The 21,939-nt window shown below is 42.4% G+C and overlaps 1 protein-coding gene across 1 annotated transcript; it reads right to left on the bottom strand.

The window, feature by feature from the left end:
• Positions 1–545: 545 nt before the first annotated feature.
• On the bottom strand, positions 546–21,220 carry mosmoa (modulator of smoothened a). The gene is made up of 3 exons (XM_079642916.1): positions 20,303–21,220; positions 10,881–11,093; positions 546–2,525 (listed from the first exon to the last, which is right to left on the bottom strand). The coding sequence occupies exons 1-3, from the start codon at positions 20,406–20,408 to the stop codon at positions 2,341–2,343; spliced, it is 504 nt and encodes a 167-aa protein (XP_079499042.1). The 5' UTR covers positions 20,409–21,220; the 3' UTR covers positions 546–2,340.
• Between the last annotated feature and the right edge of the window lie 719 nt (positions 21,221–21,939).

Raw genomic sequence — 21,939 nt, 5'->3', positions numbered from 1 at the left:
TTTTTAATTCCTTAAAACCTGACCTCTCGAAAGTTAGGTTGCAATCAAAAGCTGCCCTCTCGTTCAATAACAAATCAAATAATTCTGACAGTCGGTCAATGTAAAAATAAAGGGTGCAACTACTGCGCTCCTTTATGAGAAATGTTTTCCCGCAAATGTTTTACGCAGACTCTTAAACATGATGTGTAGATAAGCAAGTTTTATTCTGAAGGAAAAGTTTCCTTTGCAAAACAAAATTCTGAAGATGACTAACCTCATTAGATCACTTAGCTTAGACAATACTTCTCTAAAAATAGACTTCAAGACCATTTGACAGTATTTAACAGATGCACTCTGGGAACACAGCTCGTCCTTTCACTGCTGCATCCTGAGAGGCTGCCCTTGAAGTCAGTTTTTTTTCAAGTTCAATGAAGAGTAGAAGGACATCTGAATCCCATCCTGCAGAAGTAGCATGTTCATTTTCAGATAAATAATGTAAGATTAGATGAGTTGTGTTTTGCCATTCACATCCCCTTAAATGAGCACAATAAATCATAAAAACTGTATCAGAGCAACACACCCATTTTTCCTCTTTTTATTCAGTGATAAATAATTTCCTATGATCATAGGCTTTATGTGAAGACATCCGATCAAGGCAAGAGACAATTTGTGGGCACACATTGCCACCATTAGAAAATAATAGCAGAAACAAAAACAATGAGGTAAGAAGTTCTCTCTTTTTTATACATTTGTGGTGCTTCTATGTTACCTATACTGTCCAACGCACAGTGCTTCCTAATGCAGAGATCCTGCCTTTTGAGTGGCTGTACATTATTAAACAAAAACAGGTCATGGCACAATACGGACCGACCGAGACAGGAGGGGGGGGGGGGGCACTGCAGAGTGTTGCAGCCGTACATTTCATCAGACTGAGAGGGAGAGAAGCTGAGCAGGAAACAGAAGTATGCAACAAACTGTAAAGACTTTGCAACAGAGCTCCGTGATTGACACGCACACACACACAAAATGAAGCATTACGAAATGAAAAATAATAGTTTGTTGCTGAAAATGTACAGTATACAGACAAGTGTGTGTGTGTGTGTGTGTGTGTGTTCACAGACCTCAAAAGGAGCAGCCTGAGGCCCAGCCCCATGGACCTGACCTGCAGTCCCTGTGGCTCCACAAGACAAAAAAAAGCTCCTGGCTCGCTTCCTTCCTGTCCAACATTAAAAAGGAGAATACCACCAATTGCCATGATTTGCTTGTGTTATTTTCAACTTTATCTTCTATTCATAAAAAGTCAATACTGTCTGCTACAATTAGTGATATACAAGGTCATCTCTACCCTTCTAAAATGTAACACCACAGCGATGCAATACTCTACTTTGTGGTCATGTTTAACAGAATCATTACAACAAATACAAGAGTTGTCTTTCTATTCAGATGATCCTTTTCTAAATGCACAGTTTTTCTAGTTATTGGCAAAGATGTTTGCTAGGTCATCCATTGAGTGGCATTCTCCTTTACATTACTCGCCCTCCCGTCTGCGCGGCCCGGGGGGTGGGGGGGCCTACGCTGCTACCTGCTCCTGAGCTGCAGCTGGTGGGAGCCTGAGAGGCGGCAGACCTGCCCCCCCCCCTCTCAGACCTGCCCCCCCCTCTCATCCATAGCGGACAGCTGCGCTCACAGCTGCTCAGCCCAGCCGCACACCTGGGGCCTCGGGAAGTGGTGTGCGAGAATAAACCCTGCTCTAAAACCAAGCTGGCAAAAAAACGACCCTCAAAGACTCAGCTCAGCGAGCCTCAATAACACTCAAGCTACTTAAGTGAAAAGGCGGCGGAGGTTGGAAGGAAAAACAAACAAAACGAGAACACAAAATGTACAAAAACAAAACAACAGAAATAGCTAAGAGGAGCCAAAAATAGCATCCGGAGCAGTCGTGACGGCGCGGGTGTGTGCTGAGGGCGCTGCAGCGGGCGACCGGGCGAGGTCCTCAAGAAATGGGTGCCAGCATCGTGACCGCAGTTGCCATGACAGCAGCACATTAAGCACCCTCTTCCAACAGAACAACAACAGAGATGGCCATATTTTAAATCAACAGTGGCAGGTTGCTGCAGCAGCCTCTCTCGCCCTCTCTCTCCCTCTCCTCCACCCTATTGTGTCCATGTCGCCTCTTTTAGTTTTTTTGTTCGTTAGATACTCCGTGGTGCTGCGGTCCCTTGACACAAAATCGAAGACTTCCCTGTGTCGGGCTTTTAGCCAGAGTTTGTTGTTCTTAATTTTCAGTCATTGTGTTTTTGTAAATCCCGTAACATTTTCAGAGCCTCGTGTGTCAGTCCAGAGGCGGGCGGGGTGCAGTCCTCAGCCTGGGAGGCAGACTTTGCCGGCAAACAGAAGTCCCACTATGGTGAAGAAGATGGAGAGGACAAAGAGCACGTACGAGGAGCCCACCACCGTGTTGTTGGGCAGCTTGTATGGCTGCCCCCCCACCTCGTTGATATAGAAGCCTATGGGGAAGATAAGCGCCGCCATGCAGAACAGGATCACTGAAAGGAAGGAGAGGGGAGATGTTAGTTTACTGTTCCCCTAATCATAAAATATCTGCACAGAGACATAATTTTGCTGGCCAGGTGTTTAAACATTTAGATTAATCTCAAGGACAGACTCATAAGCTGGAGAGTAAATACATAAAGGACACAGAAACTTAAACCGCAGTTATCCTTGAAGCCTTTGTTCTCCACACAAGAAGCGACTAACTCACTCACCTTGAGCAGGAAGCATAAGCTGCTCAAATTGAATTCAATTTTAGCGAGTTAATTAGAGACCTACAATAGGGCCTTTCAAAAGGCTCTAAAGGGGCAATTACACAGAGGGGGCTCATAGTAGCACCATGACAGGGGGGCACTGTGTGTTTTAGGAAGACTCAGTGTGACAAACTGTTTCTGTTAAAAAGCATTTATGTAACTTCTTTGTGTCAACATTTCATTAAAAGTTAGCTTACGGCTTGTACATTACTCTGACAAAAATAATAGAAATATAATAGTTGATGTGAGTTAGAAACTGTATTTGTCCTTCTTTTTCAATGGCACATTATTTCTGACAGTAAATGAAGGCCGCATTCCTCCACAGTAAAAATGTTTTTGCACATCTCTGAAAAGCGTCTATCAGCTAGATGATTTAATTTCAGCTCTGACGTTAGTGAAGTGATGCTTTTATGTGGCTTTAGGCAATTTCTTTTTGCGCGACTATCATTATCAAGTGCCATCCTTGAGCTCACCACATATTTGCAGAACCTTGACACCACATGAATGCAGCATCTGTGTCAGTAAATGTTTCTGCAGAACCATAAATAACTTCTCTATAGCAACCTGTGCAAAATGTCTTTACAAGATTAAAGGTGTTCAGGCTCTCTGACAGCCACACACAGCTCTGTTTACTCACTGCAAGTTAGTTCTGTCCCACAGCTACCACTAAATGTAACACAGTAAGAATTTTTATTTACCGATAGAAACATTTAGTAATGACACAATTGCATTATATTAAAAACGTTTTGTCCAATTAGGTTGTGTTCCTTTGACCTTCTTTGGTTATTCACAATAACAATGCATTGTCAGACTCACAATGGCTGTCGATTCGATTCCTACCATATGTTTTATTCCATGAATTCTTCTTTTTCATTGAATCCTTGTAACTACATTACCCAGAATGCAATTCCATTGATGATGACAGATTGGTCTGAGATTCAGTTGTGTTATAATAGTGGTAAATAAAGTAAGCCTCAAGGTCAGGCTACAGACGTCTCACTTTACAACTTTTACTCGACTTGAGTGACATCACTTGAGGCAATTAACCAGATTTCAGGCAGCTTCCTCTGGAGCTACAAAAGGATTTAAGAAAGCCTTTTTATTTTGTTGAACGAAGTAGCACTCTGCAGGAGTTCCCTTTAGCCACATTTTTAATTGGCTATGTACAAGTACGCATGTGCATGAAGAGGAGAAGTTCCCCTCTGATGAACCTCAGCACAGCAGGCTCACAGCTGCAGAGAAAGCAGAGGTCAGGGGTCACATCATTAGTCTTATCACACGGTCAGGATGAAGTGATTGGATAACAAAGTTGTCACTAATTAGAATCTCCCTTTTCATTCTGTTTCCTTTGAAGACGTTAAAACTGAAGCTTTGGGTCCACCTCCGAGTCTCCTTCTGTAACCCCGTGGTGTTAAACTGTAACTGTTTGGTATCACAGAACAATGGCTCCGCAGATTTCGAAAAATAGCTTTAGGTGCCTAAAAATAACTCGTTATTGTTGCATTCAAAGCACAGTGAAATATTTGATCAGCATTTCATCCTGGACTGTCTGTAGTAGCAGGGTTGGGCCTATGAGGGGGGTGGGACTCACTATATGTCACTGTGTACTCGGCATACATTATCAACCATCTTGGTTTCAAGCCCCTTGTTCTCCAACAAAAAGTGTGAAAGACTTTCAAAGTAAACTGAGGATATGTCGAGTTATTTTGGTTTCCTGCAAAGTGTGTAATGCATTTTGGTGAAAGCTCATGAAGCTGTTTTTAGCTTTCTCTCCTTTTCCAATTAGAGAAACTGTTCAGTACCTGAGGGATGACTTCTCTCAGCCTCAAAAATCTCACTGATGTAGCTTTAATCAGATTTGAAGTCTCTTGCAGCTGGAGGAGACCGTAGCACTGGGATTACCAAAATACATTTTGTGCATGTCAATTAGGGCTGCACGATTTTGGGAAAAAATCTAATTGCGATTTTTCTGACAAATATTGCGATTGCGATTTGCGATATTTGTTTTTAAGCGACCCAACGGAAGTTTATTGTAAAATGCGGCCATATCTCCGGCTAGGAAGATCGTATCAACGTGCTCCCGTCTCTAGCACCCCCGCAGCCCGAGCTACGAGTGAAAGAACTAAACTTACATGAAACTTCCGTTGGGTTGCTTTAAAGTCAAGCTTCAGTTTAAGAGTCACCCTGTAATAGATGTAAAACATGTGATGGAGCATTACTAACCTGACTCCACCAAACCATCTAGGAAAGCTCCACTGGAAGCCATTTGGAAAGGGCAGGCACTTTCAAAAGCACTTGGCAGGTGATTGGATCAATCTGTCTATCACCTTCTATCATGGGCCACTTCTGATTGATTAACAATGGCTGGTACATGTGGAGCACAGCACTTCTGATTGGTGTGGATGACTGACACACAAGAAGAAAAAGAAAAAAATGTTTTAAAAAAAATTGTGATTTTTTTTTTTTTAAATCAAAAAAGAAAATCGCAGGCTTTGTGATTTGAAAATCGCATCATTTAAAATCGCGATTTCTATTTAAAATCGATTAATCGTCCAGCCCTACTGTCAATCAGTGTCTACAAATGACGATATGGATAGAATAAATGGGGCTATTTGTTTATAATTGTGGGATGGCATTAAAGCCCCTGTCACACTGTCCCGGAATTGACACTCGATGGACACACGATAAAGGAAATGTTCAAATTCGGCTCTGATCGTAGCAACATCGGGCCACTCGTGAGGGCATCTTGTCAAATCGTGTCATCTTCGTGTTATCATCGGTGCCATCGGGCATTCACCCTCACTCTGATCGGGGCGAATGCCCGATGGCACCGATGATAACAAGATGCCCTAACGATAGCCTTACGAAGGGCAAAATTGACACACGAATTCAACACGAAAATGAACCTTCGCAAGGTCCTTCGGCAATTTTTTGGCATGCCAAAGATTTTGCCACCGCTCACGAAGTTGCTGCCGGAGCCTGAGAAACTCCACCGGCGGTCATACGATGGCTTAAGATGCCCTCACGAATGGCCCGATGTTGTTACGATCAGATCCGAATTTGAACATTTCCTTTATCGTGTGTCCATCTGGTTGTTAATTGCACAACAAAATCATGTAAACATATTATGTAAATAACCCAATTTGAACTGAAAAGGATATCATATATTATTTTGAAGGCAACCTGGAAGAAGTTGTTGATGCTATGGAAACAACATGACGGAGAAAACTTTATCTTCTACATATAAAGACGGATAAAGTAAAGAACAAAGTCTGAAAATATCAGTACAGTATCATAGTACTTTAACATAATTGTTTGTGTTACTTTTGTTGCAGTTGTATGTCTTAAATGTAATGTAAATGTTGCCTTCGTGTGTGGTTCGGGGCCATCTTCGTGCGAAATTCACAATTCAATATTCGTGTGTCCATCGGGTGTACATTTCGGGACAGAGTGACAGTATGTCTCACAATACATATGACAAATTGCCCCCATATTTAATCTGAATACCATTGCGTTAGGAAAATACTGAATGTATTCTAATATCAGAGTATAACAAAGGCCCGAGGTAGCTGTGTACGTAACCGGATGTATGATTACCTAGAAGAGCGTCAGGACAAACTGTTTTAGGCATATGATAGTTATGTGACAACGATTAACATGATGATTCAGCCCCTACAGATAGATAGGCATATGACTGTCATGTTTATTGCTTACGTGGGCCTTAGCCAGTATTCTTGCATCTTGTGACTATGATATACCCTCTCTTGTATTTAAGGCAGGTGAAGGACACTGTTCTGGGAACTATTTGTCCCATGCACCTCTGTGCGTGATGACTACTTCCATTCTTGCAAGGATAATAAATACATGTATCCTGATATTGAAGCCCAAGCCGGTGACGAGTGATATTTTCTAACACATTGTGATATCCATGCAGCTATTTAAACAAATCCCTGACATTTAAACCATTACATTAGGTAAAGCTGCACCACACACAAGCTAATATTTAAGCTGTTTTTGCCTGCTGTTAATCTATTAGGGGGGCGAGATTGCAAAGGGATACGGTAAGCTAAACTTTGGCCAGAAATACATGGCTCAGCATTTCTCCTGCAAGCTTCACCAGAGAGTTAATTAAAGTGCACATCACGGTTCACTGCTTCTCTTAAAAGCCTGAACTGATGACACATGGCGCCTCGCTAACCTGCTGCTGATCGAATTACAGCAATTTAGCTAATGGACTAATAACGTATAGCTACTAATGTTTAGTACAGAAATAACCTTTCAACTTAAATAATTGGGTTGAACTATTTATACGATACGATATTTTGAACTCATTAATAATTCATCCTTTTTCATGTTTAACATTTTCTGTTTCCACCTTTCTAAATGTAAGGATTTTCTGCTTTCTTAGTATGATGTGATAGTCAATATTTGTGCATGTTTGTGTTTATCAGGGTATATGCAGGAATCCTGAAGTCAAATTTAATACATTTTAAGACCTTTTTTAAGACCCTTTCCATACATTTTAAGACCTCATCGCAACTTTGAGTTCTAACCGGTTACATTGGCAACACACTTTACCTCACATTTACTGTATTGATTGTAAGATAGCAAAACTAAACAGAGTGCAGACAGACTACTGAAGCCTCCTTTCCACATGAACTTCAACCTCTCTGTGAAGGTCAGGTATAATGCAGTATGCTGCTTTTTTGCTTCTGTAGACTGTGCTCTTTCATTCCAGTAAAACTCCTCAGAAACCATTAGAAACCAGTATTTGACCAATAAACAAAACAATTGACAAAACTTTGAACTATGAAATATGTTAAACTTTGGTGAGCTTCAGCGAGGTAATGCCATATAGGAGCTCCCTCACAAATACCCAGGGGTTAAATTGGACTGGGGCTGTCCGGTGCTAAGCCCTGGCACATAGGACGATGCTCTGACGTCATCACCCTCACACATTTGTCATATGTTTACAAAAAAGGATATATAATGTTAAGACTTTTCTCGTTCTTAATATAGACTATATTTAGGGTCTATATGTGTTGACTTTACTTTAAAGTAGCAGATGTCTGTGAGCGGATATAGTTTGGCTTCGACCCCGGCCCCACGAGGACGCATACGCAAGCGCAAAAAAGGCTTCCGTTCACACGCATTCGATTCATTAATGTGTCCGTTCACACTAGACCGCTGGAAATGCTGGAAACGATGTAGTACATATGTCAGGCCTGTAAGTGGCGCTGCTGCCGCCCGAAATACACCAAAAGCAGCGAAAAAGACCCCGGAGCATGGTTGCCCTTCTGTTTATTCTCCGCGGTGGACGGCGTGTTCTCCTGCTGTATCTCTCAGGTAGTCCACCAGCAGATGAAAAACACCCACCTCTCCGCCTCTTCCAAGGAACGAGGGGACCGTGCAGCAGAGTTTCCGTTAAAAAAATGTTCCGCCGGTCAACATGTCCGTTAGAGTTTAAATCTTCCGTACAAAATTAGAAAAGTGCCGGTCAGAGGTCTTCTTTGTTATTTATTGAGCTTTAAAACAAATTGATAACGAATCTGTTCTCTGTATAATAACATAATAATATTTAATAAACGGTGACTGCCTCTCTTTTCCTCCCCCTCTTCTGACAGCCCAGCAGCAGCAGGAGACGTGGGGAGAGGGAGGCGGGCTATTTAATCGTTATCAGAAAATGATCACACGGAGCCGTTGGAGCCCCAGAGCGTTGCGTATGCCGGTCTTCCCACCTTGGGACCCGTTACCGTAGTCGTTTAGTCCCCCCCCCCCCCACACAGAGCGGAGCAAGGCAACGAAACTTAAAATAATAAGCAGCATTTTACGGCGCGCTATGCATGGGGCCGCCTTGGGGGGTTTCCCGACATGTCGTTTCAGTAAATTAAAGGGTGTTTCATGTTGTCGTTGCTGTGGACCTTCTTAATACCTTGGAAAATGCCGTTTAATACTTTTTAATACTTTTTAATAGCCTTAATTTTCGCCAAATTGATTTATCAACTTTTAATACTTTTTAAGACCCCGCGGACACCCTGTTTATGGAAGCCAAACATACAGTATTTATTTTCTCATTAAATAACTAATGAGGTATTCAACACAAGGGGACACAGTGTAATAAAGGGAGTATACATGTTATTTATCAACTCAAAAGAGTGGATTAATGTTAAGCTACTCTTCAAATCAAGATGGACTAACAATGTGATCGATGGACTAGATACAGGTGTATGTGGCTCCAATCAATACCTAATTATTTATATATTGTAATTTCCACTGCAGTAAATGTTAATGTACTGTAAACATTGTATTCATTTTAACTCCACTCCCAGTCCCCCTCCTATAGATGACTCTCACACCTTAGGGAAACACTGCTGGTGTGAGTGTGTGTTTGTGTGTGTGTGTAGCGACACAGAGGCGAGTCTGTGCTGGACGTACAAAGCTCTCCATTCAGGAGGCGGTGGCCTGGAGTTCCACAACAGACGGCCCACCTTCCCTCAACCTTCATCCCCTGGTTACCCTGAATGCACCAACCTGTCTCCTTAAATCCAACCTCACTTTTTTCTTCGTCTCTCCATGTCCATTTTTGTCTTTACCTTGGCTCTCAGCCCTGCACAAGGATTAATTTTCCACTCAACTCGGCTTCTTTACTCAACTCTTCCTAAGCCCCAAGCCGTTTCCTCACATGACCTTTTACCCGCTCACTCTGCTGGGCCGAAGGCAGAGAGGTGTTCGCATGCTGATACAAATTTAGCAACATCACAAGGGACAGAATGTCATTTCAAAGTCAAATGTTGCCTTTCTTCAAATTTAAACAGACGTGTGACATAACAGAGTATCCCAAGTTGACCGTCAGTGGCTACAACTTAGGCTAACAGGGGTCCTACAACAAAATTAAGAGATTACTTTTTGTTTCTCAACAAACCAAGCTTCTTCTACCTTGTTCCTCAAATATATAAAATCCCCCCAGCACTATTTCCTGACAATCATCAATTTGCTTTAAACCTATTAAAAAGCATAACAACAATAAACCTCTTCTGTCTAATGTGGCCAACTGAAGCTTAATAAGGGGACAAGGGTGACAATGGCTCACAGTTTCCCTGGCAACAGCCTTACTTCCCTTTAAGCGTGATGGTAAAACAATGACTTAACGGCATCCAATTGAGATGTGATACAGATTTGTGCTTATTGGAAAGACGGACCAGTTTGTGGAGAAAGTGGTGATTCATTGGGAGTTTGCAAGTGATTAGGGAGCGCTGATTATGAGTCTGCATTTGGCCCGGCAGGCTTAGAAAATAATCTTGAGGAAAGCACTGAGTGTTTGTTCAAATCAGCAGAACAAAAAAGTCTGTGTTCTGAAAAATGCACCCAGCTTTCGAACAATAATACAGAGCATTGTGGCTCCACGGGCCATCGCTCCATCTGTACTAGTATGCTTCAGGCCGTCTCTTTCCTTAACTGAGCGGCCAATCAAACTCCACCCTCCCACACAGCCCAGCCGCTGTACATTACATGGATGCTGAGTTATTATTGTGGCTGGAAGCGCATCCATCCACAGGAATCATGATCGGAAAATAAGCGGCGATGTTCGAGGCAAACAGGGAGAGAAGGCATTAGAGAGACGCTGTGGCACATACGCCACCCACTCGGGTATCCGAGGAGCTTCACATGACTCAATAAATCAGCTTCAGGGAGCCAGAGGAGCTGCTAAGCATGCAAGAAAAACACTCATGAATTTGCAAATGCATCTAAAACACACGGTGGTACAAAAAAACCCACACAGGTTTTGACGTGACTCCGAAACACAAACACACAACGGGTCCTGTATGAAGCCTCAAATGACATCTCGCTCATTTTCATATTTCAATCAGCAATGCAAATCTGGGCCAATATTTCACTCCGTTTTTAAACTCATCGCCATTATTTCCTGCCCTTGAAAGACTAATGCTTATGACAAAGCTAAAGATGCAAGAGTGACTTTGGAAAGGTTATGCCATAAAAGATGCAGTGAGAAAGCTCCGAGGGCAAATGTGCTGACAGCCGATCTAGTAAAGCAACACTACTTTATCCAGCGCAAATGTCATCGTCTGGTTCACTTACTGCCAGTAAAGGCGATCCATCGGGCGTATTTGGTGGCTTCTCGGCGCCAGTGTGATGCCACGAGAAGTCCACAGGTGACTGTGAGGGAGATGATGCCCATGATGATGAAGAACAGTGTGGTGACCCACTCCGGGGGCAGCCGGGGGGGGATACAGGTCCGGTCTCGCCCGTGGATGGTCTGACACTGTCGGACCAGACCGACTGTGAGGGCACCTGCAGAGAGATGACATATTAACATGTCAGTTTCATTCTGTTGTATTATTAAATCTAGTTTTAAATCATTATTGACGAGCAAAGACCCTTCATATTAGGGTAGGTGAAAACACATTAAAACCTCAGCATCACTTAATACAAGAGAAATTAATGTCATTTCTGCTCCATAGGGCAAATGTCAAAAGAATAGGAGGGAAAGTTAAACTGCTTGAGGCGAACCTTTTGAGCATGCGATGCCAATTTCATATTTCACACCACAGTATGCCTACTGGCTGAATACAAAAGGAGAAACACACAAGAATTCAAGAGCAACCAAAGATTCAAGGTCTCATACTGAGCAGTAAAGCTGTGACAGTAGCGTGGCAGCTCAGAGGAACAAGTGACAGAAGAGAGAAGAGAGAGAAGTCCCTTTCATTTGTCACCAATTCAGTGCTGGCGAGGATCTGGGGAACTGCTCTCTCTGCACCGGTGGGCTCAATTATTCCAGAGAGCGGCCAATATATTTTCTTGACAAGAGCAAGCGAGGAATAAATCAATCCTGCCAATTACTGAATCCGTCCCACGCAGGTATGACAGTGTAAAGGACACAAGAAGATGCCATTATATCAGACAAACTTGCAGCGACTTCTGAAGCTCAGTGTCTTCATTGGCTATGAGCTTTGAATGTCTAAAGATGCGCATTGACTGTGCCCATCCACCATTGATCAGACAAGAAGGCAAATGGACCGGTGTCTCCCTGTGAATCATGAGCAGAGCTCTGCTAAAGCGTGTGTGTGAAGGCCATACAGAGCGGGAACATGCGGCCTATCTGGAGAGACGTCATTCTATTAGAAAAACGTCCTGAAGGGGGAATTTCTACCCGAGTAAGCAGAACAGCGTCGCATCACTCAGGCCTCTGCTGATCCTAGGTCTCGGGCGATGAAAGGGAAAAATATAATGATGGACTAGTGAGGATGTGAGGTGTTGATTTGAGAAATAAAAGAGGCTTAAGCACAATTGAATGGTGTATATTATTATGTTTTCAGATGAGCTGTGCTGAATGCCAATGCTCTGGTACAAATAACAGAAAGATGTTGGACTGTGTTTGGAGAGGCAACGACACTACATGAAAAAAAAAAAATGCAGCTCCATCTGTCATTTTAAGAAGACACTTGGTACCTACACTTGAGGGTCTGAAGCAACACTGCACGGCAATGTTCTCATTCTGAAAGCTGAGTCTCGAAAACACACTATACATGTCATAGTGATTATTAATACCACACTTGAAGAACATACTTAAAGTTATTGTAACACATTTCTACTTAAAAATGTGCCTTTGGAGTGTTCCTGTAAACAAATAAAGTTAATGTGTACTTTTGGTCATTCCTCATTAAAGATAAATAAATTGCATAGTGTACATTTCAAGTATTTTATATCCTGTATTTTTAACATCCATGTTAACTTGCTAGCGGTCTGTTTCTTCCCGGTTTTGCCTGCATATCGTGGCTCATTAGATTCACCTGTCAAAGACCATTGGCGTGTGCATCCGACCGGGCATGCACACGATTAACACCCACACGTGGATAAACAACTCCATAGTACCACAAAAGGTCAAAATCTCCACAGGGAAGCTGTAAATAAACTTTGTCCTTCTAGTAACTGCCAAAGATATACTAAGCTAACTCTGGCTAAGCTAACTCTAAAGCAAGGCTGTCTTCTCAGAGAATGTATTTCCTCTAAATGTTTGATGCATAGTCTGATAGAAGAAAAATGATCTAGTGGTAAACACTCTGTTACTGACCACAATATAACCCATTGACTGAAAGGCAGTCTGTGTGGGCGACATCACAAAAGTTCAAAAGGGGCTCTGCAGGTGGGCGGACGCTTGAATGAGACAAGCAACTACAGAAGGTCAGGCACGTTACTTGCTCTGTCTGGCAACATTTCAGATAACCCGCCGTCTGCTATAACCCTTTCTATATAACGTATCAAGCTGCTAATAACCCCATTATGTCCAAAGCACTTTCGTACAAACAGAATAACAAAGCCTGTGGGAAAGTTTTCTTGTTCCCAGTGGGTGTGGTCGTGTTTTGCAGGCAGTCCAGAGGAAATCCTGTCTCTTTCATAACACCCGGTGAAAGAACTGCTTTTACAGTAACAGCCCACACACACAATGCAAAGGTTCAAAAGAAACACCTTAGGAGTGAGTAGATGTTGAAGTAAGAGTAAGCTATATATGGAGCTGCAGAACAGAGGGCTTTACATTTACTCTACAGCAGGAACACCAACCCTTCACACCACTCACAGTCAGCGCAGGGCCGTCGTTCATACACATAACAATTCATTCATTTTCAATTCTAAATGTATATTATAGTAACTGATGTTTCACTGGGGACAGTTACAAATAAAGCAGATGTTCTCCATCTATGCTTTTATCGTATCGTTTGCATCATTGCTGTGGCAATTTTCTATCTCACTGCGCAGAACACTTATGCCATAACAGTAAAAAGAAAAAGATGGAGGTCATGGCTCATGACTAAAGTGGCAACTGAATAGCTCTCAGGCTTTTTCCTGAGTACAGAGTAACCTTGAACAAAAGAAAGAACGAGAGGTGAGAGAGGTAAAGGAAGCAGAGACTGCGGCTGGGAACAGAAGAACATGTAGCAAAGGTTTGAACGCTGCAGTTAATGGCACCAGTTTATGGCCATTTTCTCTGGATCCTCTGGCCTCCTGTTGTTTCACTGGCTCTCTTTGGAATTCCTGCCTTACAACAGGCAGGCACGCTACGGTACAGGGATACAGGTAAACAACTCATGAGCAGGCAACAGCTCTTGTGAAAGTCTGTCGGACTCAAACAGCAACAGTGTGTTTGTTATACATGTTTATTTTAAGATGGGAGTCTGCTTTTCAGCTGACACACAAAACCTTACAGACTGGGCTGTGTAAGCCAAGACATTAGGATAGATTAAAGGAATAGTTTGACATTTTTATGATGAATGTATATTTTTTTGCTGGCTCACCAATCTCAGTTATGTCCAATACAAATTAAAATCAACCTAGTTTAGCACAAAGACTGGAACCAGCTAACCTGGCTCTTTCTGAGCGTAACAAACCCACCAACCAGTACCTTTAAAAATCACAAGATAAGACATATCTTTTTTCTCACAGGAAATAATGTGCCGGATTACTTCCTGATTGGGACCAGTCACTTACTGGAGTCTCTGCTGGTTGTCTGGAAGTGATATTGTTCTTAACAAGGCGTTGGCGCATCTCTAGAATAATGACCATTTCCAAACACACTACATTCGCTTTTTTTGCTGATGGCCAACATGCACATCTGCAGGTTCAACGTTAAGGTGAACTCTGACTGACAAGCCCACCATTACAGAGACACCACCATTACAGGAGACAGTACATGACCTCATCTGGTACATGGGCTTTAATTGAAGTAAACTGGAGACAGAGCAAGTGACACTATACATTGTGCCTGCTAGAAAAAGCTAAACTGGATTGTCTTTAGCTTAAAAACACATATCTTATTGTTTTCTTCGACTCTCACATGTAGAAATTAATGGGCCCATACTATATTTCGAGCCCTGCTCATTTGCTCGCCCCCATTGTGCCCTGCAGTCAGGCCAGCTATGATCAAAATCCTCATCTCACCATGTCTCGGTCCGAATGAGAGGAAATGAGGTCCGTGTCTGCTCATCTTCCGCATGATGATGCTGTCATTAGCGGAGTATAGGGGGGGTGCTTTTTAAAAGCTCTAGAGGGATGAGTCAAACAGGCCTCTGAACTGTGGTGGGCGGCAAGTAGGCAAGTTAAAGCAGCCAACAGCTGCGTCTTCTGCCAATGCTGCTGGAGGCTGTTACAGCGCCCACTTGCATTGTTGGCACACTGGAACACAGATGCTGTGAACGGCAAAAGCTTCCATACAAAACATGTTAGACGAACCCACGAGAGAATAGCATTCACTCAACCTAAGTGTTTAATGATAAATCTAAAATAATCGAATCTACAACCTGCAGCGCTGATGTGAAAGCAAAAAGAGTGAGTAAAGAGTTAGAGTGCCTCAACCTACAGGAAACATCAGTATTGGCCTAGCTTCTGCAATTTGGGCCACCGGCAGGCATGTGTTAAAAAACGTGTTAAAGCTGCAGTTTTCTGTGTGTGCGCAAGTTCAAGGCTTTCCATCTAACACACAAAACTACATTTGAGAACAGTCATATTTGCAGTTCGGAACCAATGCTGATGTTTTTGTCCTTTCTTGTTGGTGACCAAGGTTGGAAATAAGTGTAGAAGTGTAACCACTGACGATCTGGATATTAATGGCTGGGCCTGATTCAGTTGCTTTGCATGAATGCCACTGTGTGTGTTCTAAAGAGAAATCTAGAATAACACCATTTAATATCCATCCATCCATCCATCCATCTTCTCCCGCTTATCCGTGGTCGGGTGGCGGGGGTAGCAGTTCCAGCAGAGCCCCAAACTTTCTTTTCCCTGGCCACATCAACCAGCTCTGACTGGGGGATCCAAAGGCGCTCCCAGGCCAGCGAAGAGATATAATCCCTCCACCTGGTCCTAGGTCTACCCCTTGGTCTCTTCCCAGTTCCCAGCTGGACGTGCCTGGAACACCTCCCTAGGGAGGCGCCCAGGTGGCATCCTAACTAGGTGCCCGAACCACCTCAACTGGCTCCTTTGGACGCGAAGGAGGAGCGGTTCAACTCCGAGTCCCTCCGGATGACCGAACTTCTCACCTTATTCCTAAGGGAGACACCAGCCACCCTGCAGAGAAAACCCATCTCGGCCGCTTGTATCCACGATCTCGTTCTTTCGGTCATGACTCATCCTTCATGACCATAGGTGAGGGTAGGAACGAAAATGACCCGGAAGACAGAGAGCTTTGCCTTCTGGCTCAGCTCCCTTTTCGTCACCATTTAATATCCTCCAATTAATTGTAATCACAATACTGTTCCTGGGCCTTTTAGCTTTTTCACGCATTTTGTACAATGTTATTTTGTACAACTGTACAATGTATAGTCTTACATGTTATTTGTTGTTATATGTTTGCTAAACATAGACTTATAATCTAGCAACTAACTCAAACAGTGTCATTGACTACAATGCCTGAGTTTTTGGGCACAATCAGAACTCCGTCTCCAACACAACCTGTAGCAGCATATTGGAGCTCATGCTGCTCTTTAGTACTTAGTGGAAAATAAACGTGGCTGTTCATTATCACACAGTATTACCGAACAGCATTCACTCTAAGGGCAACAATTCTGGTTGGAGATTATTTATAGCCATTGATGAAGAGATGCTCAAAAGGTATTCTGTTATATTTGAAAAACTATGTGCTTAAAAGGGTGGCATTTTACTGTCACGATTATCACGAGGCTTACAATCTCTATCAACAGTACTCTTTTATTCAGCAACACACTGTACAAAAAAAATATAACCTTTAGGCTAAGTAGGAGCTTTAAGTGTTCCTAGTTTATGTTGGTAAAGAAGGTTGAGCTTTAACCATGGGGATCATGGTGGAGGGCTAAACACAAAGTCCAGTGAAGGTAAATCAACATAATGGGAAATGGTAGTCCATTATTCGACTGCCATTACAATGCTCTTAAAAATAGTGTATGAGAATAAAGTCATAATAGTGTCAGCTATTCAGTTCCTGGTACAGTGAAATCCCTAGTGATGACGTCGTAAAATAAGACAAAATATATTTAATCTTCAATGGCAGATTTTTTTTTTTTTTTTTAAACGTTTGGTTCAGCCCTGGTTATTCAGGGACTGCAGGAGGACATCCACTCTGATGCCAAGTATCTGCAGGAGGGCAGTTGGGTGACGAGCCTGACACTACAGCCACAGTGGCTTTTGTCTTGAAGCTCGGCACAGGAAATCAACTTCAGCTGTTACAGCCCGAGGATGTCACACTGAAGTGAGGACAGTGTCATGGATATATGCTTTGTCTTTTGTGTTGAGTTACAGCAGTGCTATGCTACTACTCCTGAGGTATGGCTCTTTCTGTGTCAATTCTAAATCTATAAGATGATTCCGTTTGTGTACTTCTATGAGTTGTTCTCAAGAAATGCTTTGATCAAATCACTTGACTGAAACAGGAGCAAATGCCTTACACTCAAGAAGCAAAGTCAGCTTTTATTTTAGCTTACTACCCAGAAGAACATATCTGTTTCTCCACGACACAATGAGGTCCAACAAGGGCAAGTTGACAAAAGCTGAGCCCACCTGACAAGACAACAACAAAGCCGATAAGAGATAACAAAATGTGGGGAGTCGCCAGGGGCCCTTCCTTCATAAGAACTTCAGACGATACACAAGTCTGTGGAATGAGGTAGACAACTCAAGCTTATGAAACATGAAAGGCTACTTCACTCAAATGCACAATAACTGCAAGAAATGTGACTTTCATTAGGTGGAATGCCATTTAGCAGCAGGTCAGCGCTAATAGAGGCATACGTATCAAACTAAAGCCTGTAGCAGAGCCCTAAATATGAACTGTAAAATATTTAGGATGCCGACTAGACCATGATTAAAGTCCAGACATAACCGGACAAAAACTGACAAGCTGTACAGACAAAGAGAAGCCAAGGTCACAGGTTGAAACTCAGAAATGTAAAAGTAGGCAATATGCAGGGGAGCTGGCACATGACAACACTGATTTCCCATTACACACAAAGTAAATTCCAACAGAGTATTGGTATTTGTTTCCGCCAGACGACGTCCACCCAGAGAGCAGGGGGGGGGGGGGGGGGGGGGGGGGGTTGTCCACCGCCGATGTCGGGGAGACAATACTCCGAAAAGTCCTTGTCCTTTTCGTTATTTGAAGCGATAAAAACTCTCGATCTTCTCTCGAATTATTAATATTTTTGGACGCCCTCGGCTCGAGTCAAATGACTGCAAGACGCCCCCCTGGCGGAAACGCTGATTCCAACTTTATAGCCGTGTGAGCAGAATTCATTTTGTTACCTAAATTGAAAGTCCTTTTTTTTAAGTACATTTATAGATCACTTTGTTCTTTTTGCTTCTTTTTACACCAGCTTCCACTTTTTAGTGCCCTCAAAAGGTGATGTGTGGTTGTCATCTATAAAATATTATGGTTTAATATTAAGCTTAACAAATAACTACAAACGTTTGAGGGTGAGATCACACACTCAACCCATAGGGTGACCATTTAAGATCTGTCGCAAGGTGCACATAAGGATGGATTTCTGGGTTATGTGCAGCTGTATAATAGCAAAATGCATTTATTTTCACATTGACAAAAAAACTAGGAAAATAAGACTACATTGCACCTCATGCCCTACCAATGTGGAGACAAACTAAACACGTTCTCAAGATGAAATTATAGTCAAAATATATTTTACAAGCACAATAACTGTCTTTCCAAACCTAGGAACACTACAGAATATTGACTAGATTTCAAACCTAGTTTACAATCAAGTATTTGAATACAGCAAGAGAGAGGGATGTTTGTCCGTGCTCCATCACCTTCATGTCTCATAAACCCATCCAAGACAGGTCACATCACTATCATCAGAGAGTGTTGTGAAAGCTGTGAGGGGAAGTGAGTGGGAGGTGGAAGTTGGTGGCTGTATGAAACATTCTATATAACTCCACACCCACTCTCAACACTGCAGGGTAGGGCTGCTCAATTAATCGTATTTTAATCGCAATTACGATTATGGCTTGCAACGATTACGAAAACAACGTAATCGAAATAAAACGATTATTCTTTTTATTATTATTACTTTTTTTTTTTTTGTATTGGTTTTTCAGTTGAAGTATTCTTAAAGTTCAGGGTAATCAACTGTTAAAAACATACTGTTCCACTTTTTCTCCAATAAATTGATGTTTTCAAAGTAAATGGATAATCGTTTTTAATAATCGTGATATCAATTATTGAGCCAAATAATCGCGATTATGATTTTTTTCATAATCGAGCAGCCCTAATGCAGGGTATCTTTAGGGAAGGGTTAATGGGATGTAGCTGTCCACGTTTCGGCTCTACCTCACTAACTTTAGATGGGAACTCTACAATACAATCAAATGGCAAGCATTGTAGACGATGCCCTCATTTCATTTCTGTTATTACTTTTGTACAGATTCTGTGGAGCTAATACAGCCTGGATACGTGTGTGTGTGTGTGTGTGTGTGTGTGTGTGTGTGTGTGTGTGTGTGTGTGTGTATGATGGACCCTTCCTGACCCAGTTACTAAGCTGTCATCCTGCAGAGGGAACAAAGAGAGGAGCAGCTGTCTATCAATAGCCTGAATGTGTTTTCAGGACTGACACAAATAAAGCAGGGTACGAACAGCAGGTGCTTCTGTCCAAAATCAGCAGGGACGCCACACATGAACACCTGCTTTGGTTCCTCAAGTGACAGCTGATTGGTCACATGGAGGTGACTTCAAATGTCAGGTCACCATAGAAGAAGAGCATAGCATTTACTTTTAGGGCCAACATGATAGGCTGCTTAATCAATTAGACAGTGGGCAGAAAAAAGTCTAGTGATCATTTCATGATTGATTCATTTGTTGATTTATTTTTCCATAAGTCGACTCTGTAGTCTACATAATGTCCCTTTAACTCACTGACACATGATTTAACTGGTTGTTTTGTGTACCCCAAACATATTCTATTTACACAGTTTTGTATAAGAGAAAGGCATTTTAATGCTTGATAAAATGTTGATTCATCCCTTCGAATAAATACCCGACAATGTATTATTCAACTAAAGATTTCAGCACTATTTTGAAGCAAAAGTCTCCAAATGTACAGCTCTTTTTCATTATACATCCTTATTAATTTAAAATGTGTTTTCTGTGTGTTACTGTTCATCAAAGCAAGCTATTTGAAGAGTTACTATCAATTCACCTATTTATCAAAAGTCATATGCAAACAATAGTTTTGTTGCAGCCCTAAAGCAACAGAGGTTTATGATGCTGATCACTCAGGTATGAAATTGTAAGCACTGGTTTAAGTCAGTACTAAGAAGCAACAAACACCAGCAGAGAACACACTGCTGAGCCGGACAAAAGATGTTGATGCAGATGAAAGCCTCCACACAATAGAGCATATCTTTGTTATGGAGATTATCTGACGCTAAAGGCTCCAGCAGCGTGGGGGGGAGATGTGCCGAGAAGTCCTGCTTAAATCACACAAAACATCACAGTGGTTCTTAATGACAGTTGTGGCCTGCTTCATTACCTGCTGATTCACCAGTGTTGATCCAGTCTGGGTTTGCAATGCTGGCTATTGCAAAGATATCTGCTGCTAAAAAGAGGCACCCTGAAATGATCGTGAGTTTATCCATATCTCCAGCTGAGGAAGCAGTGAATGACGTGGAAAAAATGTGGTCGTTGTCCAAATGTGACCCCGAGTGTAGAGAGACACAGGGTGGGCTGTTATCAGTCTAACCTCGCCCCCTTCAACAGGAGCCTGTGGTTCTGCTCTGCATTTTGCAGAAACGTTAGCTCCTCAAGCAAGCGCGAGCCTCCAGCTACAAACGGCTCAAAAACGACGCACAAAAGCATCACATCTCAAATGCCAGCTGTAGTCCGGTAAGATAAAACAATAGCTCACTCAGCGCCGGGGCCCCGAACCTCTTGTGTGGATCCGTTTAGCAGCAGCAGCATCGGGTACAGCTGCGGCTAGCACAGAGCTAGCTAGCTAGTTCCCAGATTCGGGCTCGGTGTGCCGAGCTGCGGCCCAGAAGCTGCTCGACGGCCGACACCGCAACTGTGCTAGCATTTCAGACACAATGTCAAACACACACACACACACAGCGAGGTGGAGAAGAAGCAAACAGGTCCTCCTCTCTTCGCAGTATCCGTGTTTCAAGCGAAGGTTAGCAGTCAGGAGAACCCATCACCGTGTCTTGCTTATTCGAGCTCGTTCTCCGCTGGAATAGCATCTGGTCCTTCTGTCCGTTAACTTCCTCTTCCTCCTCCTCTTCCTCTACGGACCACACTGAGGAGAATGTATTTAAGGCAGCGTAATTAACCCCTAAACAGCCGTTATGATTCCCTGTGTGAACGGTAAAGCGGTAGCGTTACTGTTTTGCTTTCCACCCGTGTGCCCACCGTTATCTCAGCCTCCCTTTCTGCCTAATGACATCAGGCGAACACCCCCACGCAGGGACACAACTCACTGTCTTCTCGCGATACTACGCAGAAACGGGGTTCAGGGTGTCCTGAGTCGCCCTGGGAGGCAGTTTTTTTGGGGGGGCTCGGTGATTGCTACAGGGGTGCACCTCTGAATGTTGGGAATTTGAACCATTTAAGTACAATATGAACTAAGGCTGTTCATGCAATGGTCCATGAGAATATTCTATATTTTTGGTGGATTACCTTATAACCTTCTAGTTTTAGTTTCTTCATTATGCTTTATGCTCTTGTATTGCTTATGCTCACTTTTTTTATGTTTAATTGAATATTTAGTAAATTGTCCTTTTGTCTACAATAATACATTCTCACGAGGCAAAGTAAAAGTGTGTTTGGTTTAAATACAGCTCAAACGAGGATAAAAAAAATTGCCGACAATTTGAATAACCAATTGATCATTCAAGTACACTTTTGACAAGTTCCAGCATTTAAAATGTTAACATTGTACTACTTCTACTTGCATTGACTGTAGTTTACACTTGTCATTTTATGCTTAAATAATTAATTAAATGTTTTTATCTTAGCTATAGCAACGAGCCAGAAAGCAGACAAACATTTTACTCAGAAAACACAAGATAATGCAGTCTTATGATTAAAGTACTTTTATTTGTGTTCTTTATGTATATCATTCTGGTTTTACTTTCCTCTTTAGTGAATTATACTTAACAATGCTGCAAACAT

Source organism: Notothenia rossii (assembly GCF_949606895.1).
Source record: "Notothenia rossii genome assembly, chromosome: 8".
In the NCBI taxonomy this organism is placed as follows: Eukaryota; Metazoa; Chordata; class Actinopteri; order Perciformes; family Nototheniidae; genus Notothenia; species Notothenia rossii.
This window is presented reverse-complemented; position numbering and strand designations above follow the sequence as displayed.